Source organism: Palaemon carinicauda, chromosome 1, assembly GCF_036898095.1.
Source record: "Palaemon carinicauda isolate YSFRI2023 chromosome 1, ASM3689809v2, whole genome shotgun sequence".
NCBI lineage: Eukaryota > Metazoa > Arthropoda > Malacostraca > Decapoda > Palaemonidae > Palaemon > Palaemon carinicauda.
This window is the reverse complement of record NC_090725.1, coordinates 286,009,559-286,032,845: the sequence shown is the minus strand read 5'-3', so window position 1 is coordinate 286,032,845 and position 23,287 is coordinate 286,009,559. Positions and strand designations below refer to the sequence as shown.

The window sequence follows — 23,287 nt, the reverse complement described above, 5'->3', positions numbered from 1 at the left end:
AATTACTATACTTATTTAAGCATAGGAAATGTTCATTGAGATTTTCAGTGTCCATTCTTCTTCTTCTTCTTTGCCTGCATCTTTTCCCACCTCTATGTGGGGTCGATGATTCTGGCCAGCGTTCTTCATCTACCTCAGTCCCACACCTCATCACCGGTTAATCCCTTTGATCAAAGGTCATCCTTGATACAGTCCATCCACCTTCGCTTTGGTTTCCCTCTCCTTCTCGTTCCCTGAACCTCCATTTCCATCACTCTCCTCCCAAAATAATGTCATCTTCTCCTGACATGACCATACCACCTCAGTCCATTGTCGAGGCTAATTACATGCCAGATATATATTTCAACGTGAGGAGGCTCAATATTCCACTCCTGTCTTCCTAACTTCCTAAGCTCTCTATGGTTACAATGAAGGGATTCACTTTTTACAAACCTCGTTGATTAAAGACTGAAAACCTAGCTGTAAGCAATGCTCTACATGCGAGACTTCATAACAGTATAATTATAAATAAGATTTATTTTACTGGAAACCATACTCAAGATCAATACCAGAAATTATGGAAGTGATTTACCAAATCTAGCAATGCTCTGTATTATCTACGAAGTCATGGTATCTGATTATTGTTTTTGCTCTACCTAGTAAACAAAAAAAATTTAATTAATTGTTTAATTGAAAAAAAAAGTTCTCTAAACAAAACGTTATTCACATTCTTCTATTAGATTTTCCCATCACCAAAGTGACTTGTGCTTCTTTAAAACTAAGTTACGAATAGCAGACCAAGGGGAAGTTATTGTACTTTTTCCATTTTTTACAGTATATATATATATATATATATATATATATATATATATATATATATATATATATATATATATATATATATATATAATCATATATAGTCACTCGTGACAGTAATTGAGTCATTTTTGCCATATAAGAGACTCCATGCAAGGACCTGTCTGAATGCTACAAACGTTGGGGATTCTTACTAGAGTTTCACCACCTGTCCACCCATGCTATATTAGACTACTGTACGCCCTCTTGATGAAGCTGAGGTCTCTCATTCTCCGGCACCTTCGAAAAAAAGGGTACCATCTAGAACTAACCATAAGGACTCATGGAGAGTTAAAGAATAGGCCTTTTGCCAGTGGGATACAAGGCCAATGACCAGTGGAACATACTGCATGCCCGAAAAATTCGGGGCTTGGTATCAGGTTGTAGGAGCGGTCGTTCTTCAAGAGTGGTGAAAACAGGACGTGATAAAGAGGTCCTCCTCATGAAAGGCGACAACATCCTTCTATCCAGGCAAGGTGTCTGCAAGAGAATCTCATATCCTCACCTAATCTGCCATCTACCTGCCTTTGATCACCTCCCATCGTTTCCTTTCATCCTTCCAGAAATCCTAACTACTACGAAAACTTCATTCATTTTATCCTATCCTTACGGTGCTAATCATGCGGTTCTAATCCCTCCCAATCTGGATTCCCCCCACCCTTTAATTGATCATTGCTTTGATGTGAGATTCGACCAAACAGCATCTTTATGTCCGGCACTGGGTTATACAGCCAAATTCTTGAATCCACATGATTGATAAAACTTCTCTTTCACTAAAATCACATCACTAACTAGTTCCCAAGAAGACATACTGTAGCCATTCTTTAGAATACCTTAATTATTTGTTCATGTATCTTCTCATGGATAAATTGAAGTGAACGGTTTAAAAGCAACCCCTAATTTGTAAAGAAGATTTTAGTGGCATAATTGGGTGTTACAGAAGCCGTGAAATTGATAATGAAATGTTCAACAAGAGGCTGTTGCTTTCTTTTCATTACAGTAGTCCATTCTTTTCTATCAAAACAACTGAGACCACAAACTTATTGTTGGAAAGTATTAGTGACTATCCCCTTTGACTCTGAAGTGTTCTTAGCAATATTTCTTATTACTATCATATCTACTGCACCAATTATTACCATACTGGAAAGGAGTTTAGTATGAAACTGAATACTTGATGAAAGAATGATTGAGCCAAAAACACACATTAAATTTGTGGTCAATCTATTGCCTTTTCATGAATTAACTTATATAACATTATCGATTTGCCATTATTGTTCTGGATATTAAGTTACTATATGTATGATCTTTCAGTTCAATCGAATGAATGTGAGTACCTTAGAGGTGACGAACGTTAGTTTGAAAGATTACAATGCCTCCTTGAGTTTCTCTACAATCCTTGGCTGTGGTATTTAATTTCTAAGATTCTTTCCAATAAGATTATACTGCACAAGGACACTATGTGTTGGCTAGCTTGAATTGTTGGTGTGAGTTGTTAGCCATCAGAAACTACCCCTCTAAGACCAATCCTTCAAGTTCTTACCTGTCCTTCTTTCGTTTTGCCATAATTATTTCAATCATAAGGATTAATAATGCAGATAAGATGCCGATGAGAAGAAGAAGGAAAGCCGTGCTTGCTTGCAAGAGGCTGATTGGAGATCTCTCAGCTTCATGAGGTTTTGGATTTACCATCCATTTCTTCTTCAGTCGGTCTACGATTCCGGTTTCCACGAGCTTCTTCATCCTGAAAAAAATAAGATTGTAGTAACAATAACCGAATCCTGGCTATTCAAGCATTCCTATATTCTTGAAAAAGAATTGGTGATTGTTTTCTTTATAATCATTCACGATTTGTATTAACAATAATTGGATTAACACTACACCCCAGGAGGTTTCCTAATGATGAGTTAATTGACTTCAAATAATTTTTAAACATAAATTAGGTAATTAGAAACAAGCTTTTAGTAAATATATGTATAAGAATATATTCTTTCAAATTATGCCAAAGTGGAATTAATCATAATAAAATGGATGAAAATAATGCTATTTACTTACAAATGAAATTAAGTCATTTGAAAGCGACAAATTAATATTTCAAGAAATTATATACGGTCATGAAGGCATAATTTAATTTCTCCTGTAAATGTGTAGAATTGTTTAGAGATTTAGTTCAAAATACAAGAATATATTTGTACCTCAGTTTACGAGTTTTAACTCGTTCTGGGGCTGAGCTCGCAACCTAATGTGCTCGTAAACCAAAACAATTAGGAAAATAAAGGAAATACACTCGATGCATTCCACACATGCATAAATACACGTAACCACTAATTTTTAAAGGTTTGTAATGTAATCCAGTGAACAAATTATGACTTGTGACACCAAAAAGGAGGACATATTGATGTTTCAAAACAGAAAATAGAAACATTAAAAAATTAACTTTCACTTTACCTTTGAGGAGGGGGAGGAGGAGGGTGGGGAGTTACTGCTTAGAGGGAGAATCTCCCTCTATGAGAACTTTATTGGGAGTTCTCTCTTCTTAATGGATTTCACCACCACTGACTGCATCACTTAATTTGCATTTTCTGGACACTTGGTCGTCTGTTTTTTACACTCTTGCGTTCAATTTTGACAAGGAATTTATCTAGAGTTGACTGATTTATTTTCTATTTGAAATTTCATGGATGGAACATCGTATTGTAAGTAATAGATTCGCTGACGCCTTATCTTTTATGAAATTTTGCGTGGTTTCCAACATTCGTAGCAACTTCTCCTCTGTTGAAATCTTCTCTGCAATTTCTTGAGGCTGCACCTTATTCAGCTCCAATTCCATTGCTTTATCACAAATAGTGTTTTTGGTAATTGTATCACCTTCTAACTGATTCTCATCAATCTAGATAAACAGAATGGTTAAGAACATGATTCCTTTAACTCATCAATGATAGCATCAGTTCCACATTATCTAATGCTTTGATATTTTCTTTAGTGTTCAGAATTATAACTGTACCAATCATGGATGCTGCAGTACGAATGTAGAGTTTATACAGGTCGCCCATATGCATAATCTTTTCTGTCTTCTTACCATCTTTCTTGATAATCTCGGGGGCCATTGTTACGATATTGTTAACTTTACAACACCATAAAAAATGTCTGTATGATGAACAATAGTGATTAGAACTCAACAAAGAACATGCGGTGACAATATAAAAAAATCCAAAGATGTGCGTGTGACATCATTCTATAATACTTCTACTAGTGCTGCTCAGAGAGGAAAAGTTACACTCTGAACTGGGGAGTGGGTGTTGTAATATGAAACAAAATGGTGTAAAAAGCCACCGGACACTGCCTGGGTGGTGTATGGGTAAACTTGCTAGTCTTATTAGTACTTGGAGGCAATCTTTCTCTCGCAGACTTATGTGCATTGGAGGCAATCTTTCTCTCGTAGACTTATACAATACTCGTAACTCAATCTGAATTGTATGCTTGTATACCAATTTGCTCATATTGAAAGTTACTCGTAGCCCGGGTACTATCATACTTAGTTTTAGATGAATTGAGATTAAGTATAAGCAACTGGAAACTAGAAGTGAAAATGAGAGAATCAATGGTAAAAGTATGATTAGGAAAAAGATAGACTGGAAAAGATCTTTGTTTATAAGGACAAAAAAGTAGGTGATAGATTAGAAGTGTAAGGAACGCCACCATACGAGAGGGAAGTTGATGCTACCAATCATGACCAGAATCAAGTACATTACAAAGATAAATGTTTACATAGAGATGGAACAAACCTATAAGTAGTAATTAGTATGGCCAAGACTAAGCCATGCTTTATTGCTACACTATCAGCCACACTATCGAATGTCTGGACCCCGAGTTATGATCTTTTGTAAAACTTGAGAATACTTTTCAGGTACACAAGATCTGTTCTTCGGCAACAGCCAAATACGCAGGAAGAAGGAGAGAGTTAGTTGGAAACCATCTATCCTCCGAGGTGGAAAAGACTCAGGATCTGAATGAATCCTGTTTACAGTATTCCTAGGATAACTGAATACGTTCCTTACTGGGTACTCTTCCATTCTAGGAGGAGAAAGAGCGAGGGTGAAGTCAACCCAAATTCTAGTGAGTTAGAAAAAGCAGCTTGAACGGGGATCATGGTATTGAAGGAGATGAAACTCGAGTCTAGGTTTGAATGTTTTATCCATAGTAGAAATTTTATCCTTTAGAAAATAGTAGTTTGGAGTATTAGAGTAATGAGTAATCACCCTTCTTTATGTGCATTTATATGTGTGAAATATTACATGCTTGTGAATATAGCAAAGAATGTTGAAAGAATACTTACTGAAATCGAAATGCAGACAACAAGGGAGAGTCCTTTTGAAGAGGCATAGATTTTTGAGCCAGGAAGTTAGTACCTGATAACAATATGATTTTGCAGGGCCACTCTGCTGTCCGATATAAGTTATCAGAGGTCATGAAGACATGATTTTTTGTACACAGACGAGTTTTAGCATCTCTAAGGGTGGGACTCAAATTTGTTGGATCAGCCATAACTATCTCATCCCAAATACGCTTTTGAAGTGGAAACGGGGAAAACTGTAACGTGAAAAGGCACGACTGGATGAGAATGTTTGAAGTTTTTGTCCATTATTATAAAATACTAATTAAGAAAAATTATATCATGTAGACCCCTGCATATCTCTCACGAAAAAAATGAGAAACAAATTATTCCTAAAAGTACAATTTGAAATTTATATTATAATGGAAATACGGACATATGGTCCAGTAATGGAAGGCAGTATATCATTCACTGTCAGGTGACAAATATGGGAGAACCAGATTTATGTTCAAATTACACAAGAAGTTGAGAGCTTGGAGGAAATGGGGTTATGTCAAAATGCAGCTAGGGGATGAAGGAACACTGCAAAGACCCTTCAATAATGCCTACAATGCACCTCGTGGAGTGTAATGATGGCATTAACACCCGCCCCCAAACTTATCAGATCCTATGCATGATTCCTAATTTAGAAATGTATAGCAGAGAAAATAAGTGATAATAATTTAAGAGTTCTTTTTTCACTTTGATAATGTCTTCAATCGCAGTTCCACCAATGCAGCCAAAGGAGTGCGTGCCTGCTTCGTACATTCCCTCCAAGGTGGTGAAGGGGAGCGAGTTTGTCTCCACAGTGAGAGATGAGATGAGGAAGCTGTTGTAGTAGGTGTGGAGCATCATGACAGTCAGGTACAACACCAGCAAGAGTATTCGTGATGATAAGCTTATTGTGGAGACAGCTTCCCCTGGGGAAGTCAAAAAGAAAGATGCTTAGTACTGGGAAATCAAGGTCGAACACAATATTGTTTGTGTTTGTGCTTTTGCCAATAGAGCAATAGAAAAAGGTACGGTAAATAATAGAATTTGTATTTTTCCCCCACTAGATTATATTAAAGAAGGGTATATATTGTAAATCATGACATTCATGTTAAAAATTGTTTTTCTTCATCACTATCCAATTAAGTTGAAGCGTTTTCGAAATGAGACATACCAAAGAATTTTTTTGGTTCATCGTGCTTGTAGATAATATGCTCACTTTCTTCGCTACGTCTTTAATATTTCAAATATATATATATATATATATATATATATATATATATATATATATATATATATATATATATATATATATACATACATACATACATACATAGATATATAAATAGATAGATAGATATTCTCCCGCTAGAGAGTTATTGGGTCCTTTGACTGGTCAAACAGTACTATATTAGAGCCTTCTCTCTGGTTACGGGTCATTTTCCTTTGCCTACACATACACCGAATAGTCTGGCATATTCTTTGCATAAACAATTCATCACTCAAGTGGTTAAGTACTGCTCTTTAAGTGTTCAGTGGCCACTTTCCTCTTGGTAAGGGTAGAAGAGAGACTAGCTATGGTAAGCAGCTCTTCTAGGAGGACACTCCAAAATTGAACCATTGTTCTCTAGTCTTGGGTAGTGCCATAGCTTCTGCACCACGGTTTTCCACTGTCTTGGATTAGAGTTTTCTTGCTTGAGGGTACACTCGAGCACACTAATCTGTCTTATTTCTCTTCCTATTGTCTTTTAAGTTTTAATAGTTTATACATGAAAGATCTAATCTAATGTTGTTACTGTTCTCAAAATATTTTATTTCAATTGTTCATTGCTTCTCTTGTAGTTTATTCATTTCCTTATTTCCTTTATTCACTGGGTTATTTTTCCTTGTTGGGGCCATTGGGCTTATAGCATCTTACTTTTCCAACTAGGCTTGTAGCTTAGCTTGTAATAATAATAATAATAATAATAATAATAATAATAATAATAATAATAATAATACCATACACAGTATATATACACACACACACACACACACACATATATATATATATATATATATATATATATATATATATATATCCATAATTATATGTACACATGTATACATTTATGTATATTTACATAAATAAATATTCATACATACATACATACATATATATATATATATATATATATATATATATATATATATATATATATATATATATATATGTACATACATACATACATACATACAGACATACAAACATACATAAGTGTAAAAATCACGAAAGTTGACACTTGGTGAATATAAGATATGTATTATAGCACCCAGAGGAAATGTGAAAAGATTTGATTGGAGTTGGTATTTTTGGCTTATTGTTGACATGAACTCACAATTAGAATATATACGATATTAATTAGTATTTATGCAGGAACAAGGGATCCCACAGCTGTCAGTTTCTTGATGATTTCATAAACTCAGATTATAGAAAAGAGCATAATTTAGGATTAATGGAAAACAGATTAAGATTTAGGTTTGAATTGTATCCTTGGGTACAGGTAATTAAGAAGGATTCGATATTATTTCCTTCGTATAGTTATTAACATGGATTACTGTCATCGTCTCAAACCAGCGAATTCTATGACTTAATAAATAAATACATATGCATTTCAAACTTTTTTTTATTTAATGTAATTTATAGTAAAAAGAAACAGATATTTTTGTTCCATCTTCCAGCTGGTGGTTCACTTACATAGCATATATTCTTACCTGACTCTTACATAATGCACAAAATACACACATACATATGTATTAATGTATGTATATATATATATATATATATATATATATATATATATATATATATATATATATATATATATATATATATATATATATATATATATATATATATATATATATATATACAGTATATATGTAGTTTTTATTTCATTAGAATTCATACTGAAAACAAGCAGCTATTTCTTGTCTTATCTGATTGATGGTTCACATTCATATTGTCCTGTGACTCTTATGTAAAACACAAATGCACATGCTTATGAACATAAGTACAGTCAGCCCTCCTTATTCGTGGGGTTAGGTAACGTACACAGGCATGAAAAGCGAGAATAGGCGAATACTTCCTGACCTAAGGAGCATTAACTCCTAACATATCAACTCACCACACATTGCCTATGTCTATGTATTAGTGTGCTACTGTTATTAACACACATTGAGTATGTGTTGTTTGAGATGTTGAGTCTTGAAATAAAGTCCAGCATTGTAACTTTAACATGGTTTATTCTCTAAAAACAACAGTGTTAAACATCTCCATCACAGGAGTGTAGCTGCTTTGGTCGGATGACCAATTCAGGTGAAGTATAGATATGAACTGCCTAAATTGTCGATATCACAGATATCGTATGTTTAGTTGTCTCAGCATTTAAACACAATATGTAAACTTTACATTCGTCTAGGAAGACACCTGCATCCGGTGACGACACAATCTTTCACACGGTATGCATTTGTGTTGATGCTTCAGAAAAATGTTACATTGCTGAGGGATGCAAAATACATCCTGTTATGATTTTATCTGACTACAGCAAATCTCACGCTAGCATCTTCATCCACAATGACATATTACGTCATGTGTTTTAAACATGTAATAACTAACTATTACATATGTTTGGTCGACTAACATATTAGGTACTGCCTAATATTATTTTTATTTGGTTTCTTTCACAATATAAGTACTGTGTTAATGAATGAACATATTTCAGTAAGTGTAGAGTATATGTAAACACATGTACTACATACACAGTCAGCTTATTGTACACATAACACATACATAGAGTAACAAAAAACACGGTTGTTCCCATCTAACAACACTTGCGATACTTTAGTGCATATTACTATAACACATGTACAGCAAGAGTACTTATCACGAATAAGTAATTTCTTATCTAATAAGTTTTATGGTCCTCGGTATCGTGAATGACCAAATCTGCTGAGATAGATTGCACAAATATCGAGGACTGGCTGTATATACAGTACAAATATATATATATATATATATATATATATATATATATATATATATATATATATATATATACATACATATATATATATATATATATATATATATATATAGATAGATAGATAGATAGATAGATATATTGTATATATATAAGTATATATATATATTATATACAGTTTATATTATGTATACACATATATGGACAGATAGATAGATTTATGTGTGTGGGGCAGGATGAGGGAATGGTGTGTCTGTGTGTACATTTTGTGTTTGTGAGGATGTGGCTATAAATTCAACTCCTGTGAGATATATTTAATATGTTTGCCATAAAAAGCACTTATCTTAGATGAAATCTACAATTCCTCTTCCAAGACAGGATATCTGCCTTATTACGTACATACACTTATCAAGGTATTGCATATGCATGAAGAGGGACTTGTCCTTAATGTGTAATTAGGGACATTTTGAATACTGATAGAAATTCCACTAACCTGTGTTGCAAAATGCTACCACAGTCAGCCAGATGACTTCTGATAGACCCATCTCTTCATTGTGGGGAGAATGACGAAGTACAAAGAGCAGGCTGAGGCAAAGTAAGATTCCAAACATCATGACCATTAACCAAACTTGCCATGTAAATTCTTTGGTGTAGCTGTTCCAGGCATTCCCAACGGCTGGAGCATGTCTCATCAACAAAGAATATCTGTAGAGGTTAGAGTTTTAGGCTGTATGACGGTTTTCCATAATCTATGACACAGCCCCTTTCTTTGGGCCATACTTATTTTAATTGATTTGTTAGGCATATTTGGCATGTTATTTAGGAAGAGAAAATAAAAATCTTGATTGAAGAATCAGAAATTATAATTCTCTTCTTGACATATTGTCTTTGTCTACAACTTCGAAACAGGCTTTGTTGGCTTTGTATTATGCATTAGTTCATACATGATGATGCGATAATTTATGGTTGTTAGCAATTGATCGGCTTTATTACATTTTATCTCTTTCAATGGAGGTAATGAAACGAAACAGCGAAGGAAGAGTCCCAATTGATATCCTTATCTGGGAAGGAGATATTATGTTGTCAAATACTGGATTATGAAACATTTCTTAGTAGCAAAATGGTAAACTATCTGGAATAATGAGTGATAATAATCAATTAAAACGAAGTCAAATTTTCCTCCGTGGGAATCATCAAGACTGAAGGCTAAGACGAAAATACTTTTCACTCTTTCTACCACTGCTATTAGATCGACCTGCACAGAAGGTGCAGTCACAGGCTCTTGTGCTAAGGCACCCCAAGAGAAAAAGGTTTTTATTCAGAATTTGTACCCACCCTCCAGTTTGCCATCCGAATGGATAGTCAATGGCTTGGCTCCTTACGTAATTCATATCTACATCTGAGACGGCGATATCTGCTCGATCCTCCACAAGGTCTGCCACCATTCCCATCCATTTCCCATCACGAAGGCTTCCCCAGGTTTGGTCGGCATTTTCAAAGCAATGAGGTCTGACGAGATTATAAAAGGAAATTTCTGTTATATGTAGGGCAAATTTATTTATTTTATGTTATAGGACCTGTGAGAAAGATTTTTTGGGCTCAAGCCATGTCGTCCATCAGGACAACATGGCGATCTCACCCAAAAATAGATTTTTCGCTTCGCTCAAAATCCGTTTATTATTACATATTAAATGTTAGTGTTAAGAAGAAAACATTGAAATGTTTTAAAAATCAAAGATGTTGTTGTATTCAAGACAAGAGCTTCCGGTAATGTTTCATAATTTGTTGAAGTCGCGATTCGCTAACGTAAAAGAATCCCCAAGATTTTACTTGAGTTTTATAGAAAAGGAGTCTCGTGTATTTAAAGAAGACAGCCGGCGCATTTGAGGCAGGAAGTTGCTATCATTAATTATTATTATGATTATTACAAGCTAAGCTACAACCTTAGTTGGAAAAGCAGGATGCTATAAGCCCAAGGGCTCGAACTGGGAAAAATAGCCCCGTGAGTTAAGGCAGCATTTTTGGAGACATTTCTGTGACACATGTGATTCTGTATATATTCACTTCCATTTTTACAACGCTGCTGATTTACAAAGAAAACGAGAAGATCTTGGAAGACCAGATATTATTAGAAGCTGTGTTCCTGATTATCATCTTTTATATTTGAACTGCTTCTGGGAATTCGTTCTGGAAATTTGTTGGACCTTCGGAATTCTTTGTACTTGTCGTCATTTGCGTCTCAAACCACCGACCTGTATTACTTTACAAATTTCTGTAACATTTTATTAATAAGCGAACTGTGAATATCTTAAGAATCTTGTAAAATATTGTAAATATTTTTATCAATCTTAAATATAGTAATTATTGTTTGCTGGATATTATTTTCTTTCGCTGTTACTGTCTTGTTATACGCTAAGCTAAATCGATTAAAAAGGGAATAAAACGTTAAATCATTTCATATATTGAACGTTTTGATATAGTTGACTGTAACAGTTTCCTCTGAACTTCAGGAAGTCACCCTTCGAGTGAATATTCAATTTCTGTAACTTCAAACCAGTAACAGCAATCAGTACTTTATCCCATGCTCAATAGAAGGTTTCATTTTATTTTCTCCTGTTTTGTAGATAAAACTGGGCTACATGAGGGAAATTTTTTCTTCATCATTCAAATTCAGATTTTTTCAGTAACCGAGAATGAATAAGTTAATTCTTTTAAACTCAATAATCATCACCAATATTTTCATATCTAGCTAACTAATGACTGTTTTCTTAATAATTTTAACATTGTGTTCATAATTTGTATGAATAAGTATTTGCAATAATTTTATATTATAATAATCTGCAGTTTGCAATATCCAAATGAAGTAGAAGCGACCCATCATCTTCGAATTCTATAAACCCTTAACATAGTTACCACATGCCATGAATAGTATCAATATAAGTAAGGTAGATCTTGAGACTGGTTTTGATAAGTTGGAAGTGGTAGAAAGCGATAATTATCGGCCATCTGTGATCCAAAATACAGGAGACCTAGATGAAGAGTTGACCGGAAGGATACAGTCAGGGTGGAATAGCTGGAGGAAATATAGTGGGGTGCTGTGTGATCGTAGGATGCCAATAAAACTAAAGACCAAGGATCCAGCGTCAGGTTGTGAGACTTGCAATGTTCTATTCATCCAAACATGGGCAACTAACATAAGAGATGAGAACAGGGTTGATGCGACTGAGATGATGATGTTTAGATGGCAATGTGGACTTACCATAAAGAATCAGGTTAAGAACAAACATGTTAGAGGCACTCTCAAAATAGCACCAGCTTCAACCAAGGTGAAAGAAAGTAACCGAGATGGTATGGACATATAAAGAAACAAGAGGAAGACCGTCCGATGAGGAAGATAGTGGATTAGGGAATACCATTTGGGAGGAGATTAGGTAGACCAAAATTACGATAGATTGACAGTGTGAAAAGATACACGAGGGAGTTGAGATCGACAGAGGAAGATGCACTGGACCGAAGGAAATGGAAGAATCTGTTGAAGAAACATTACAGCGGTCCCAAATAAGGACACGCTTGTAGAGAAAGGAGATAAGCATCTTCACCTACTCTAGTTAAAGTTGTTTAAACTGTGTGATATTAAAATTAATTGTTATGAAGAAACTGAAATGTTCTTTTCCTTATCCAAACTGAATACTTAAAATGTCCTAAATTTATTTTGTGCTCGGATGGCTTCGAAAATACTTACGTAAAGTTCATGATCTGCTTCAAGATGTGGAATAGTTCTCCATTTATGCCTCTCATACTGTCGAATAATACAGTTCCGTCCTTGTTCACCCCGTCATACATTATATAAGGATAGACCTGTAATGAAAAGCTCCAGATCATAGTTTTCTCTCTTACTCCTGCTAATTATATACAAATATTCAGCTTCTGATTGTTTATTTACTTCTTTCTCACCGTTATCCCTACATTAAGGGGTCACTTGCCCGGCGCACACTCTCCAATGCCTTCCATCCAAGGCATCCTCTTCCACCAAACGTCTTCGCTCCATATCATTCTTCACCTTATCTCGCCATCTAATTCTCTTCTAATTCCCTCTCGATCTTCTCCCCCTAACAGGTTCCTCCTAAGCCCTACTCACTCCCTCCCCACCATCCATCCTCATCACGTGTCCACACCATCTCAGTAGTGACACTATCACCTCTGTAATCTTCACTACACCTGCCATTCTTCTTATTTCATCATTTTCCAATCTTTCAAACAGTGATTTCCACATAATTCACGTCAGCATCCTCATCTCATTTACGATCCATATATTAACATTGGTGTTATCACTATGTTATGGATCTTGTTCTTTTGAAGACGATATCGGTTTAACGCACAAAAATTACTGCTTTATCTCTATTTGTGTAACAACATAATCAATATTATAAATAAATAGTCAAAAACCTGCAAAAAGAGAAGTAATTTCGTCTTCACTTCTATTTTCCTTTTATTAACAGATATTTTCATTGATTTGTCTATTCCATTGGGCTAGCAATAATATACAATCTTAATCTGAATTTCATGAATATCAAACAATTCTGCACAGGTTCAGGAATCAAAAGTTTTTAGGCTTCTAGCGTTTAATATTACTATCAATATTTACGGTCCGTTCCCAAACTCAGTCTTGAAAAAAAAAATAGAAAACAAGCTAAGATATAAATCTCTCAACCTTTTCTTTATATTCTTTTACCTTTTATCAAACTATACAAGGAAACTAGTATTTACTGTTGATTCAAAATCTCTAGAAGAATGGGAAGAGAAAGATAATATAGATGTTCACCTGAAGTGTGGTGCAGCGGAGGACGAGACCCATCAGGTCGTTCCTCCTCTCCCAGGGTTCCCTGATGAAGAAAGGAAGAAGAAGATCGTCTTGTTGTTCTTTCCACTCAAGGGATGGTGGCATGTCTCCGACTCTCTCCTGCTCTGAGTCTGGACGAGGTTCCTTCCATGATGGCTCCTGGTGTGATCCGTCGTGAGAAGGTCTCCACTCCTTGGATGACCATCTCCCAAGGAAGATTTTCTTTGGTGCAAAATGTGGAGCTGCTTTGTATATGTCCCATAAATCCACCGAAAACGGTTTTGTGTCGTCATCGTTGTGTACTATTGCAAAGACAGCCTGTTCATGGAGTTAGGAAAACCTAATTAGGGGTCTTGCCAAGCCAAACAATATAAATTCAAATAATGATGTCAGATTTTTAGCAACCATTAAGTAAAGCGTGGCAATAGGATCTTTTTAAAATAAGATATAATAAGTCTTTTTTTTTTCAAGTGCGAATAAAATGTAAGTTTGGATAAAAAACTTTCTATTAAAAACTATAAGTACTTTGACTTATAGATACCGTTTGATGAGAGCTGTAAAATTAAATACAAATGTCTGATGATACGAAGATTATGATCGCATAAAATATTTGAAAGCTATCTGATAAACATACATATTTTTATCAAAATTATGAATATATTTAAACACTTTAAATATGAGATTACTTGACGCATATGTAAAAAAAAGGAATAACTAAAAATATCAGTTTTAATTTCTCAATAACTGAATACAAATTAATAAATTTTAAAATAGCAATATATTCATCCATTGACCATTTTGATTTACTATTAATTTTCCAAAATCCTTTCGTGTTTTTACCTACCAATACTAAGATGGCCCCATCAAGAGTTATAGCTCTCGATGTGCGCTCAACGTGCTTTGTCTCGGTTACAGTCCGTGGGCTGAGGGGGCTTACCTTGCACCCCCCCCCCTTAAAATTGACAAAAGTGCATTTAGGTTGTAGCATTTGATCCATATTTTCATTTTTTTAATGTTCCCATTGAAAAATAGGGACTCACTACCACTCCTCGGCCACTTTATTTGATGATATCATCGAATTTTGCAGCTGCCAATTTTGGGGTAGGGGAAACCTAATTAGACATAACTCCGGACTGAATGGTCAGAGAAAGATAAATGACATATCAAAATGTTTGCTTTGGGCCTCTCTAACAGATAAAATAGACAATTTGCAATTATGTTTAATAATTAGGTCACCAGAGGTCAAAAGGTCACCAAATTTGGGGTCAAGTGAAAATTTTAGGCACCTCCATAAATGTAACCCCAGGACCAGCCAGACCCATATCTGATGACTTTTTCTGCCTTATTTCATCTCTAGAGACCTCAAGAAATAGAATGATACCCATAAAGTGTACTTATTGGCCAAATCATGGTAATGAGATGTTATGTAAAAAAGTCAATTTTCAAATTTGTCGTTTTTTTTTCCCTCAAAATCGTAAAAATTGATAAAGCTCATAACTCTTCTTATAGAGGGGCTACAGAAATTATTTTGGTGTGTTTTCCTAGGTTTTGGGGGTCAGAGAATCCAAAATAAGCATTCTCAACAATGTCAACTAATTACCTCATGCTGGAATTCAAGATGGCCGCCACTCTGGACGCCGTAATTTTGAATTGGCTATAACTCCTCCATGAATGCAGCAAGAGAGATAATATTCGTGTCCTCACCCAGGTTCTTGAGATCACAGCATCCAATAAAGGCAGTCTCAACAAGTCTGTCAGTAAATTTGGGGAAAGTCACCTAAATCAACAACAGAAATGCTTTATTTGAAGGTTACGACAATCATGAATGAAATACAATAAAACTGTACATGAATGTACAATATACTCATATGATGCAAGACCTCATTGGAAAAATTCACACTGTGTTGCTTTGGACTACAGAAAAAAGTCAACCTATGCAAGGTATAAAGTTTGATAGTCTACTTGGGTACCTTTGGGTCCACTTTTAATTAATGGAAAGGCAATTATTGGAAATATCTTGTGATACAAGGGAGGTCCTTGGTCCTTCGACCCTGAAATCTACCATCTTGTTACTTGAAACTTTCTTAGTCCAAGTCGGACCCACTACCATCACTTTCATAGTCATCATCAAAATTTCCATCACTTCTATTTTTTTCATCAAGGCTTTCATCATCAGACGTCTCAAGTATATCAGCCATACCTGTAGGAAGTGCAGTTCCCTTGAACCAACAGGGTTCTAGATTTCCATCATTCATTATCCAACCATGATCCACAGCTGGATGAGAGACCTCAGGTTTGGGATAATGGGCACGTTTCCATATCGCAACCTGATAGTTCACCTCCTGATTTGCTCATTTAAACACTCTTGGTGGCTGAAGAGATAAAAGATCAACATTCTTCTTTGAATCCAGCGACTGCCCACTGCACTTTAACTCGAGCATTTAGTATCGAAGCTGGTCAACCTCCTTTGTCTTAGTTTTGGCAGAATACATGGTACAGGTGAAATCCTCAAGAGCAAGGAATATTTCATCGGTTACCTCCCATGACTCCCCTAGGCAACTGAAGACTTCTTGGTACTTTGGGCATTTCTGTAGAATTCGCAGCGGTTTTAACTTGACAATTCCTTTAAAGGAACTGGTCATATCGCATCTACTGAATGCATGAAGACCAAGGAAAGCAGACCAAGGAGAGACTTCAGTAAGTTGGTGTGAACCCTTTCGATAGTTCTGTGACATCTGTGAATCGCCTTCTATTCCCAGTGCCAGTATCAAAAAGGAGTTGCACACCTAAGTTTGGAGCATAATACAGAAGTATGAAGAATATATCACAGTCTGGACTTTGAACCCAAACAAATTTATATCCTTCATCCTTGGCATAGGTTGAATAGAGAATGACACGTGAATCAGTCTCTTCCTGGGTTGAGTCAAGAGATTCAATTTGAAATGCAGTGATCCTCTCCTTGTCTGCCTTTAGTTCGTACGCCTTGCCCTTACAAACTAAGATAAGCTTCTTCTTCTCTCCCTTCGGTATATTCTCCTCCGTGCACCAAACCTAGAAGAGTAATTCAATGAGCTGAGTTTTATTGTCGTCATTACTCAAGAACTCTTTCCAGTTATCTGGTCGCCTTGTGTTTTCTCCACTAACCAAATGTTTTTTTCTTGAGCCAAGATTTGATCTCTCCAGGGATTTTATTGAATTGGGCATGTGGAGAAAACACAAGGCGACCAGATAACTGGAAATAGAAGGCGATTCACAAATGTCACAGAACTATCGAAAGGGTTCACACCAACTTACTGAAGTCTCTCCTTGGTCTGCTTTCCTTGGTCTTCATGCATTCAGTAGATGCGATATGACCAGTTCCTTTAAAGGAATTGTCAAGTTAAAACCGCTGCGAATTCTACAGAAATGCCCAAAGTACCAAGAAGTCTTCAGTTGCCTAGGGGAGTCATGGGAGGTAACCGATGAAATATTCCTTGCTCTTGAGGATTTCACCTGTACCATGTATTCTGCCAAAACTAAGACAAAGGAGGTTGACCAGCTTCGATACTAAATGCTCGAGTTAAAGTGCAGTGGGCAGTCGCTGGATTCAAAGAAGAATGTTGATCTTTTATCTCTTCAGCCACCAAGAGTGTTTAAATGAGCAAATCAGGAGGTGAACTATCAGGTTGCGATATGGAAACGTGCCCATTATCCCAAACCTGAGGTCTCTCATCCAGCTGTGGATCATGGTTGGATAATGAATGATGGAAATCTAGAACCCTGTTGGTTCAAGGGAACTGCACTTCCTACAGGTATGGCTGATATACTTGAGACGTCTGATGATGAAAGCCTTGATGAAAAAAATAGAAGTGATGGAAATTTTGATGATGACTATGAAAGTGATGGTAGTGGGTCCGACTTGGACTAAGAAAGTTTCAAGTAACAAGATGGTAGATTTCAGGGTCGAAGGACCAAGGACCTCCCTTGTATCACAAGATATTTCCAATAATTGCCTTTCCATTAATTAAAAGTGGACCCAAAGGTACCCAAGTAGACTATCAAACTTTATACCTTGCATAGGTTGACTTTTTTCTGTAGTCCAAAGCAACACAGTGTGAATTTTTCCAATGAGGTCTTGCATCATATGAGTATATTGTACATTCATGTACAGTTTTATTGTATTTCATTCATGATTGTCGTAACCTTCAAATAAAGCATTTCTGTTGTTGATTTAGGTGACTTTCCCCAAATTTACTGACAGACTTGTTGAGACTGCCTTTATTGGATGCTGTGATCTCAAGAACCTGGGTGAGGACACGAATATTATCTCTCTTGCTGCATTCATGGAGGAGTTATAGCCAATTCAAAATTACGGCGTCCAGAGTGGCGGCCATCTTGAATTCCAGCATGAGGTAATTAGTTGACATTGTTGAGAATGCTTATTTTGGATTCTCTGACCCCCAAAACCTAGGAAAACACACCAAAATAATTTCTGTAGCCCCTCTATAAGAAGAGTTATGAGCTTTATCAATTTTTACGATTTTGAGGGGAAAAAAAACGACAAATTTGAAAATTGACTTTTTTACATAACATCTCATTACCATGATTTGGCCAATAAGTACACTTTATGGGTATCATTCTATTTCTTGAGGTCTCTAGAGATGAAATAAGGCAGAAAAAGTCATCAGATATGGGTCTGGCTGGTCCTGGGGTTACATTTATGGAGGTGCCTAAAATTTTCACTTGACCCCAAATTTGGTGACCTTTTGACCTCTGGTGACCTAATTATTAAACATAATTGCAAATTGTCTATTTTATCTGTTAGAGAGGCCCAAAGCAAACATTTTGATATGTCATTTATCTTTCTCTGACCATTCAGTCCGGAGTTATGTCTAATTAGGTTTCCCCTACCCCAAAATTGGCAGCTGCAAAATTCGATGATATCATCAAATAAAGTAGCCGAGGAGTGGTAGTGAGTCCCTATTTTTCAATGGGAACATTAAAAAAATGAAAATATGGATCAAATGCTACAACCTAAATGCACTTTTGTCAATTTTAAGGGGGGGTGCAAGGTGAGCCCCCTCAGCCCACGGACTATTAATCCTATTACACATTGACCACATATATTAAATGACTGCATTCATACTCGTTCCTTCGCATTGCTTTAGAGTCTAGTGGTGTGGAAGGTAGCTTATAATATTATATGTTCGCTTTCACGATAAATGTGAAATCAATAGGAAGTCGGTCCACTCTGAGGCATTTATCGGAAATGATTTATATTGTTTTTGAATTGTCAGTATTTGCTAAATATCATTGCATTGGAGGTTTATTTGATAACAATAAGAACATAAAGCAAAAATAGTTGAAGATATCTAGGTTGTTAGATATATTGTAAAAGCGCATGCAAGAGAGAGAGAGAGAGAGAGAGAGAGAGAGAGAGAGAGAGAGAGAGAGAGAGAGAGAGAGAGAGATTACCAAAAATAATATATACAAAAAAGAAACTCCGTTTCCAAATACTAAAAAGAAAAGAAAACGAGAATCTTAGGCTATTACCTTAATCAAAATCATTTTTTTATCAAAATAGTTAGCCATAGAATTATCAAGCAAGAGATAATACAGTATATACACTGCTGGGCGAGTCTGAGGTCTCTTACCTTATGGTCGAGTGGCAGGTGAAGGCCGTTGATGGCTGAGCTCATTCCGGGACTGAGTAAGATCAACCAGGAAGATCGGCGATGTTCCTCAGAATCGAAGATCTAATTGCCATAGGAACATGAATAAGCAACTGCTGCACATACATTTTATATACATTAATACATCCATACATACATACATATATACATACATATGTATGTATATATACGTAATATATACATATATATAAATCTACTGTATATATATATATATATATATATATATATATATATATATATATATGTATGTATATAAATCTACTGTATATATATATATATATATATATATATATATATATATATATATATATATATATATATATATATGTATATAAATCTACTGTATATATATATATATATATATATATATATATATATATATATATAATATATATATATATGTGTGTGTGTATATATATACTATATATACATATATATATTATATATATATATATATATATATATATATATATGTGTGTGTGTGTGTGTGTGTGTGTGTATAAATATATTAAATATATACACTTACATACAGTATACATACATATTTGTATATATGAATAAATTATTGTTTAAAATCCAATTTTCATTTCCTATAAGAAGATAATAATAGTAACAAAAACTACTAACGACATTATACTTCTCATGGGATTAATCAAATTATAAATCAAACGCTATTCAAAATCTTCTCCCGCACATATCTGTTTTGACGTTTTTACTGTTTTAGAATAATTTATTGTTAACTTGTTCTCATCATTTATTTATTTCCTTATTTCCTTTCCTCACTGGGCTATTTTTCCCTATTGGAGCCCTTGGGCTTATAGCATCTTGCTTTTCCAACTAGGGTTGTAGCTTGGCTAATAATAATAATAATAATAATAATAATAATAATAATAATAATAATGGAACACATTCTTACGACTACCACATATAGAATGTATAAACATATTCATCCCTTTTCCTCTTACATCTTTATATTACCTATTCATACTTGTAATCATCAATATCTCCTCCTACGCCTATTGACACAAAGGGCCTCGGTTAGATGTTGCCAGTCATCTATATCTTGAGTTTTTTAATCAATACTTCTCCATTCATCATCTCCTACTTCACGCTTCTTATTCCTCAGCCATATAGGCCTGGCTCTTCCAACTCCTATAGTGCCTTATGGAGCCCAGTTGAAAGTTTGGTGAACTAAACTCTCTTGGGGAGTGCGAAGAGCATGCCCAAACCATCTCCATCTATCCCTCATCATGGCACTCGAGTAATCTCTTAAAGTTTCATTTCTAATCTTGTCTTGTCATTTACCTCCCAATATTCTTCTGATGGCTTTGTTCTCAAATCTACAAAATCCGTTGAATATTGTTTTATTGTCATACCAAAACTCGTGTCCATACAGTAACACCGACCTCACTAAACTGATATATAGCCTGATTTTAATATGTAATTTCAGGCAATTTGATTTCCAAATTTTACTTAACCTACCCACTGTCTGGGTTTTTTTTTTTTTCAATCTTCCATCAAACTCTAATTCTAAAGATCCTGTATTATAGATAATAGTTTCTAAATATTTAAACGATTCCACCTCAATAATCCTTTCTCCTTCCAATGATATTTCATTTTCCATTCCATATTCCATTAACATCATCTCTATCTTTTATTTATCTAGAGTCAAACCTCATGTGATATTTCAAGCATTCTGGTAATCAAGCTTTGCAAGTCCTGTGGTGTTCAGCTAATAAGGACAGCGTCATCAGTATACTCTAGGTCAGTTAATTTCCTGTTACCAATCCAATCCAATCCTTCTAGTCCATCCCCAACTGATCTATGCATTACAAAATTCATGAGGAGGATAAACAACATAGGTGACAACACATTCCCTTGGAGTGCTCCACTGTTCACCGGAAATTTATTTGATAGGACTCCACTAACATTAACTTTGTACTTGCTATACTCATGAACCGTCTTAATTAAATTTGCATATTTAAGAGGAACTCCATAATAATGCAGGACTCTCCAGTTGCAGCAGGACATAGTGATGCATACCTGTTCATCCATATTCTGATTTGAATGTGTAACATCATCATCATCATCATTATTATTATTATTATTATTATTATTATTATTATTATTATTATTAGGTAGGTTACAACCTTGTTGGAAAAACAGAATGCTATAATATAAGCCCAAGGGCTCCAAAAGCGAAAAATAACCCAGTGAGGAAATAAAATAAGAAAATAAATGAACTACAAGAGGTAATGAACAAATGAAATAAAACACTTTAAAAACAGCAGCAACATTAAAATAGATCTTTCATATATAAACTATAAAAGAGACTTATGAACATAAAAACATTCGCAGCGTTTGAACTTTTCAAGTTCACATAACATTAAAAAACGTCCAAACTCTCAATATATATTTTCCATTCAAGCAAGGGTGGTATTTTAGGACCTTATATCATTTCAAATCTCAGGATACAAAACCTTTAGGTTAGTGTCTATTCTCGTACTATGTCAATATTCTTCATTTAATTTGTTAAAAAAATAGTATGAAATTTATAGTAATATGATAGATTCTTTTTTTTTCCAATTAAAAAGAAATAATAATTTTATACATACTTTTTGGACATTTGTAAAATCCTTTCCAGTCAAGACATATGCCACGAATAATGGTGACGAATTGCTTCTTCTCCTCAACATTGCAGGTCTCTTGCAACATTCCATTTCAAGAGTCATCTCGGCTAAGGAAGAATTTAGTTCTCCTTTGCAGGAATTATGGAAGGCAACATATGCAGGTGGAGAGTTCAGTAGTCCCCCTTGGGATGTTAGTAGCCATTTTCCCAACAATGTTACCCTAGATGACCTTACCGTGGCGTTAGTTCCTGAAATGTATGGCTTTACAGTAATGTTAGTTCTGAAATGATGAATTTTCAGTGACATTAGTTCCTGAAATGATGAATTTACAGTCATGATAGTTCCTGAAATGATGAATTTACAGTGACATTAGTTCCTGAAATGATGAATTTAGTGTCGCTAGCACCTAAAATTACATTGTCTCCCTTAGTTAAGCTAAGTGTTAAGAACTTTTTTTTTTAATTCAATACTATTTATATGGTCTTCAAAGTATGGAAATTGCATTAGATGAGTATGGACATATCCTCTTTATCGCTTTCTCAATTTGACCCAAATTCCACACTTCCAAATTTCCAGAAGCCAATGGAAATGAACCTGATAGTGAGACTCTTTTCACGTGGTTTCCTTACAAATCTCACCTGGTCTTTAGAATGCCACAACAAAGACATGATTGTGTTATTCATGATCAAATTTAGCTTTGAGGAGCTGATATTAATACTGATTTTGTGGTCTACCAAGTGCAAGAAATCTGTAATTCCATAAATTAACTGATTTATTTATTAACTTAATTATTGAATCATTAATTGATTATGTTTATCCTCTTTTTAAGTTTGGTTTACCTTCCAGGGGATGAATGAAGTGAATATGGTGGAATCCTTGGCGCTGTGCATACTGCATCATAAACACTGACAAGTCCGGTTTGAAAATGA

The 23,287-nt window shown here is 35.0% G+C and overlaps 2 protein-coding genes across 2 annotated transcripts; one reads left to right on the top strand and one right to left on the bottom strand.

The window, feature by feature from the left end:
• Nucleotides 1–12,137: 12,137 nt before the first annotated feature.
• LOC137639490 (uncharacterized) lies at nt 12,138–12,578 on the top strand. Its single transcript, XM_068371761.1, has one exon. The coding sequence runs from the start codon at nt 12,138–12,140 to the stop codon at nt 12,576–12,578; it is 441 nt and encodes a 146-aa protein (XP_068227862.1).
• Nucleotides 12,579–12,954: 376 nt separating this feature from the next.
• LOC137639482 (uncharacterized) lies at nt 12,955–22,694 on the bottom strand. Its single transcript, XM_068371753.1, has 4 exons — nt 22,344–22,694; nt 19,690–19,791; nt 14,039–14,374; nt 12,955–13,074 (listed from the first exon to the last, which is right to left on the bottom strand). Exons 1-4 carry the CDS (start codon nt 22,692–22,694, stop codon nt 12,955–12,957), a joined length of 909 nt encoding a protein of 302 aa, XP_068227854.1.
• Nucleotides 22,695–23,287: the final 593 nt, after the last annotated feature.

What these genes read in the sequence shown, in the direction of transcription:
- LOC137639490 (XM_068371761.1), top strand. Translation starts at nt 12,138, where the DNA reads ATGAATAGTATCAATATAAGTAAGGTAGATCTTGAGACTGGTTTTGAT.
- LOC137639482 (XM_068371753.1), bottom strand. Translation starts at nt 22,694, where the DNA reads ATGACTGTAAATTCATCATTTCAGGAACTAATGTCACTGAAAATTCAT. An exon ending in ATTTTACAAATGTCCAAAAA is followed by an intron (nt 19,792 to 22,343) that starts GTATGTATAAAA and finishes TATGGCAATTAG; the next exon opens with ATCTTCGATTCTGAGGAACA. An exon ending in ACCTGCCACTCGACCATAAG is followed by an intron (nt 14,375 to 19,689) that starts GTAAGAGACCTC and finishes CTCCATGAACAG; the next exon opens with GCTGTCTTTGCAATAGTACA.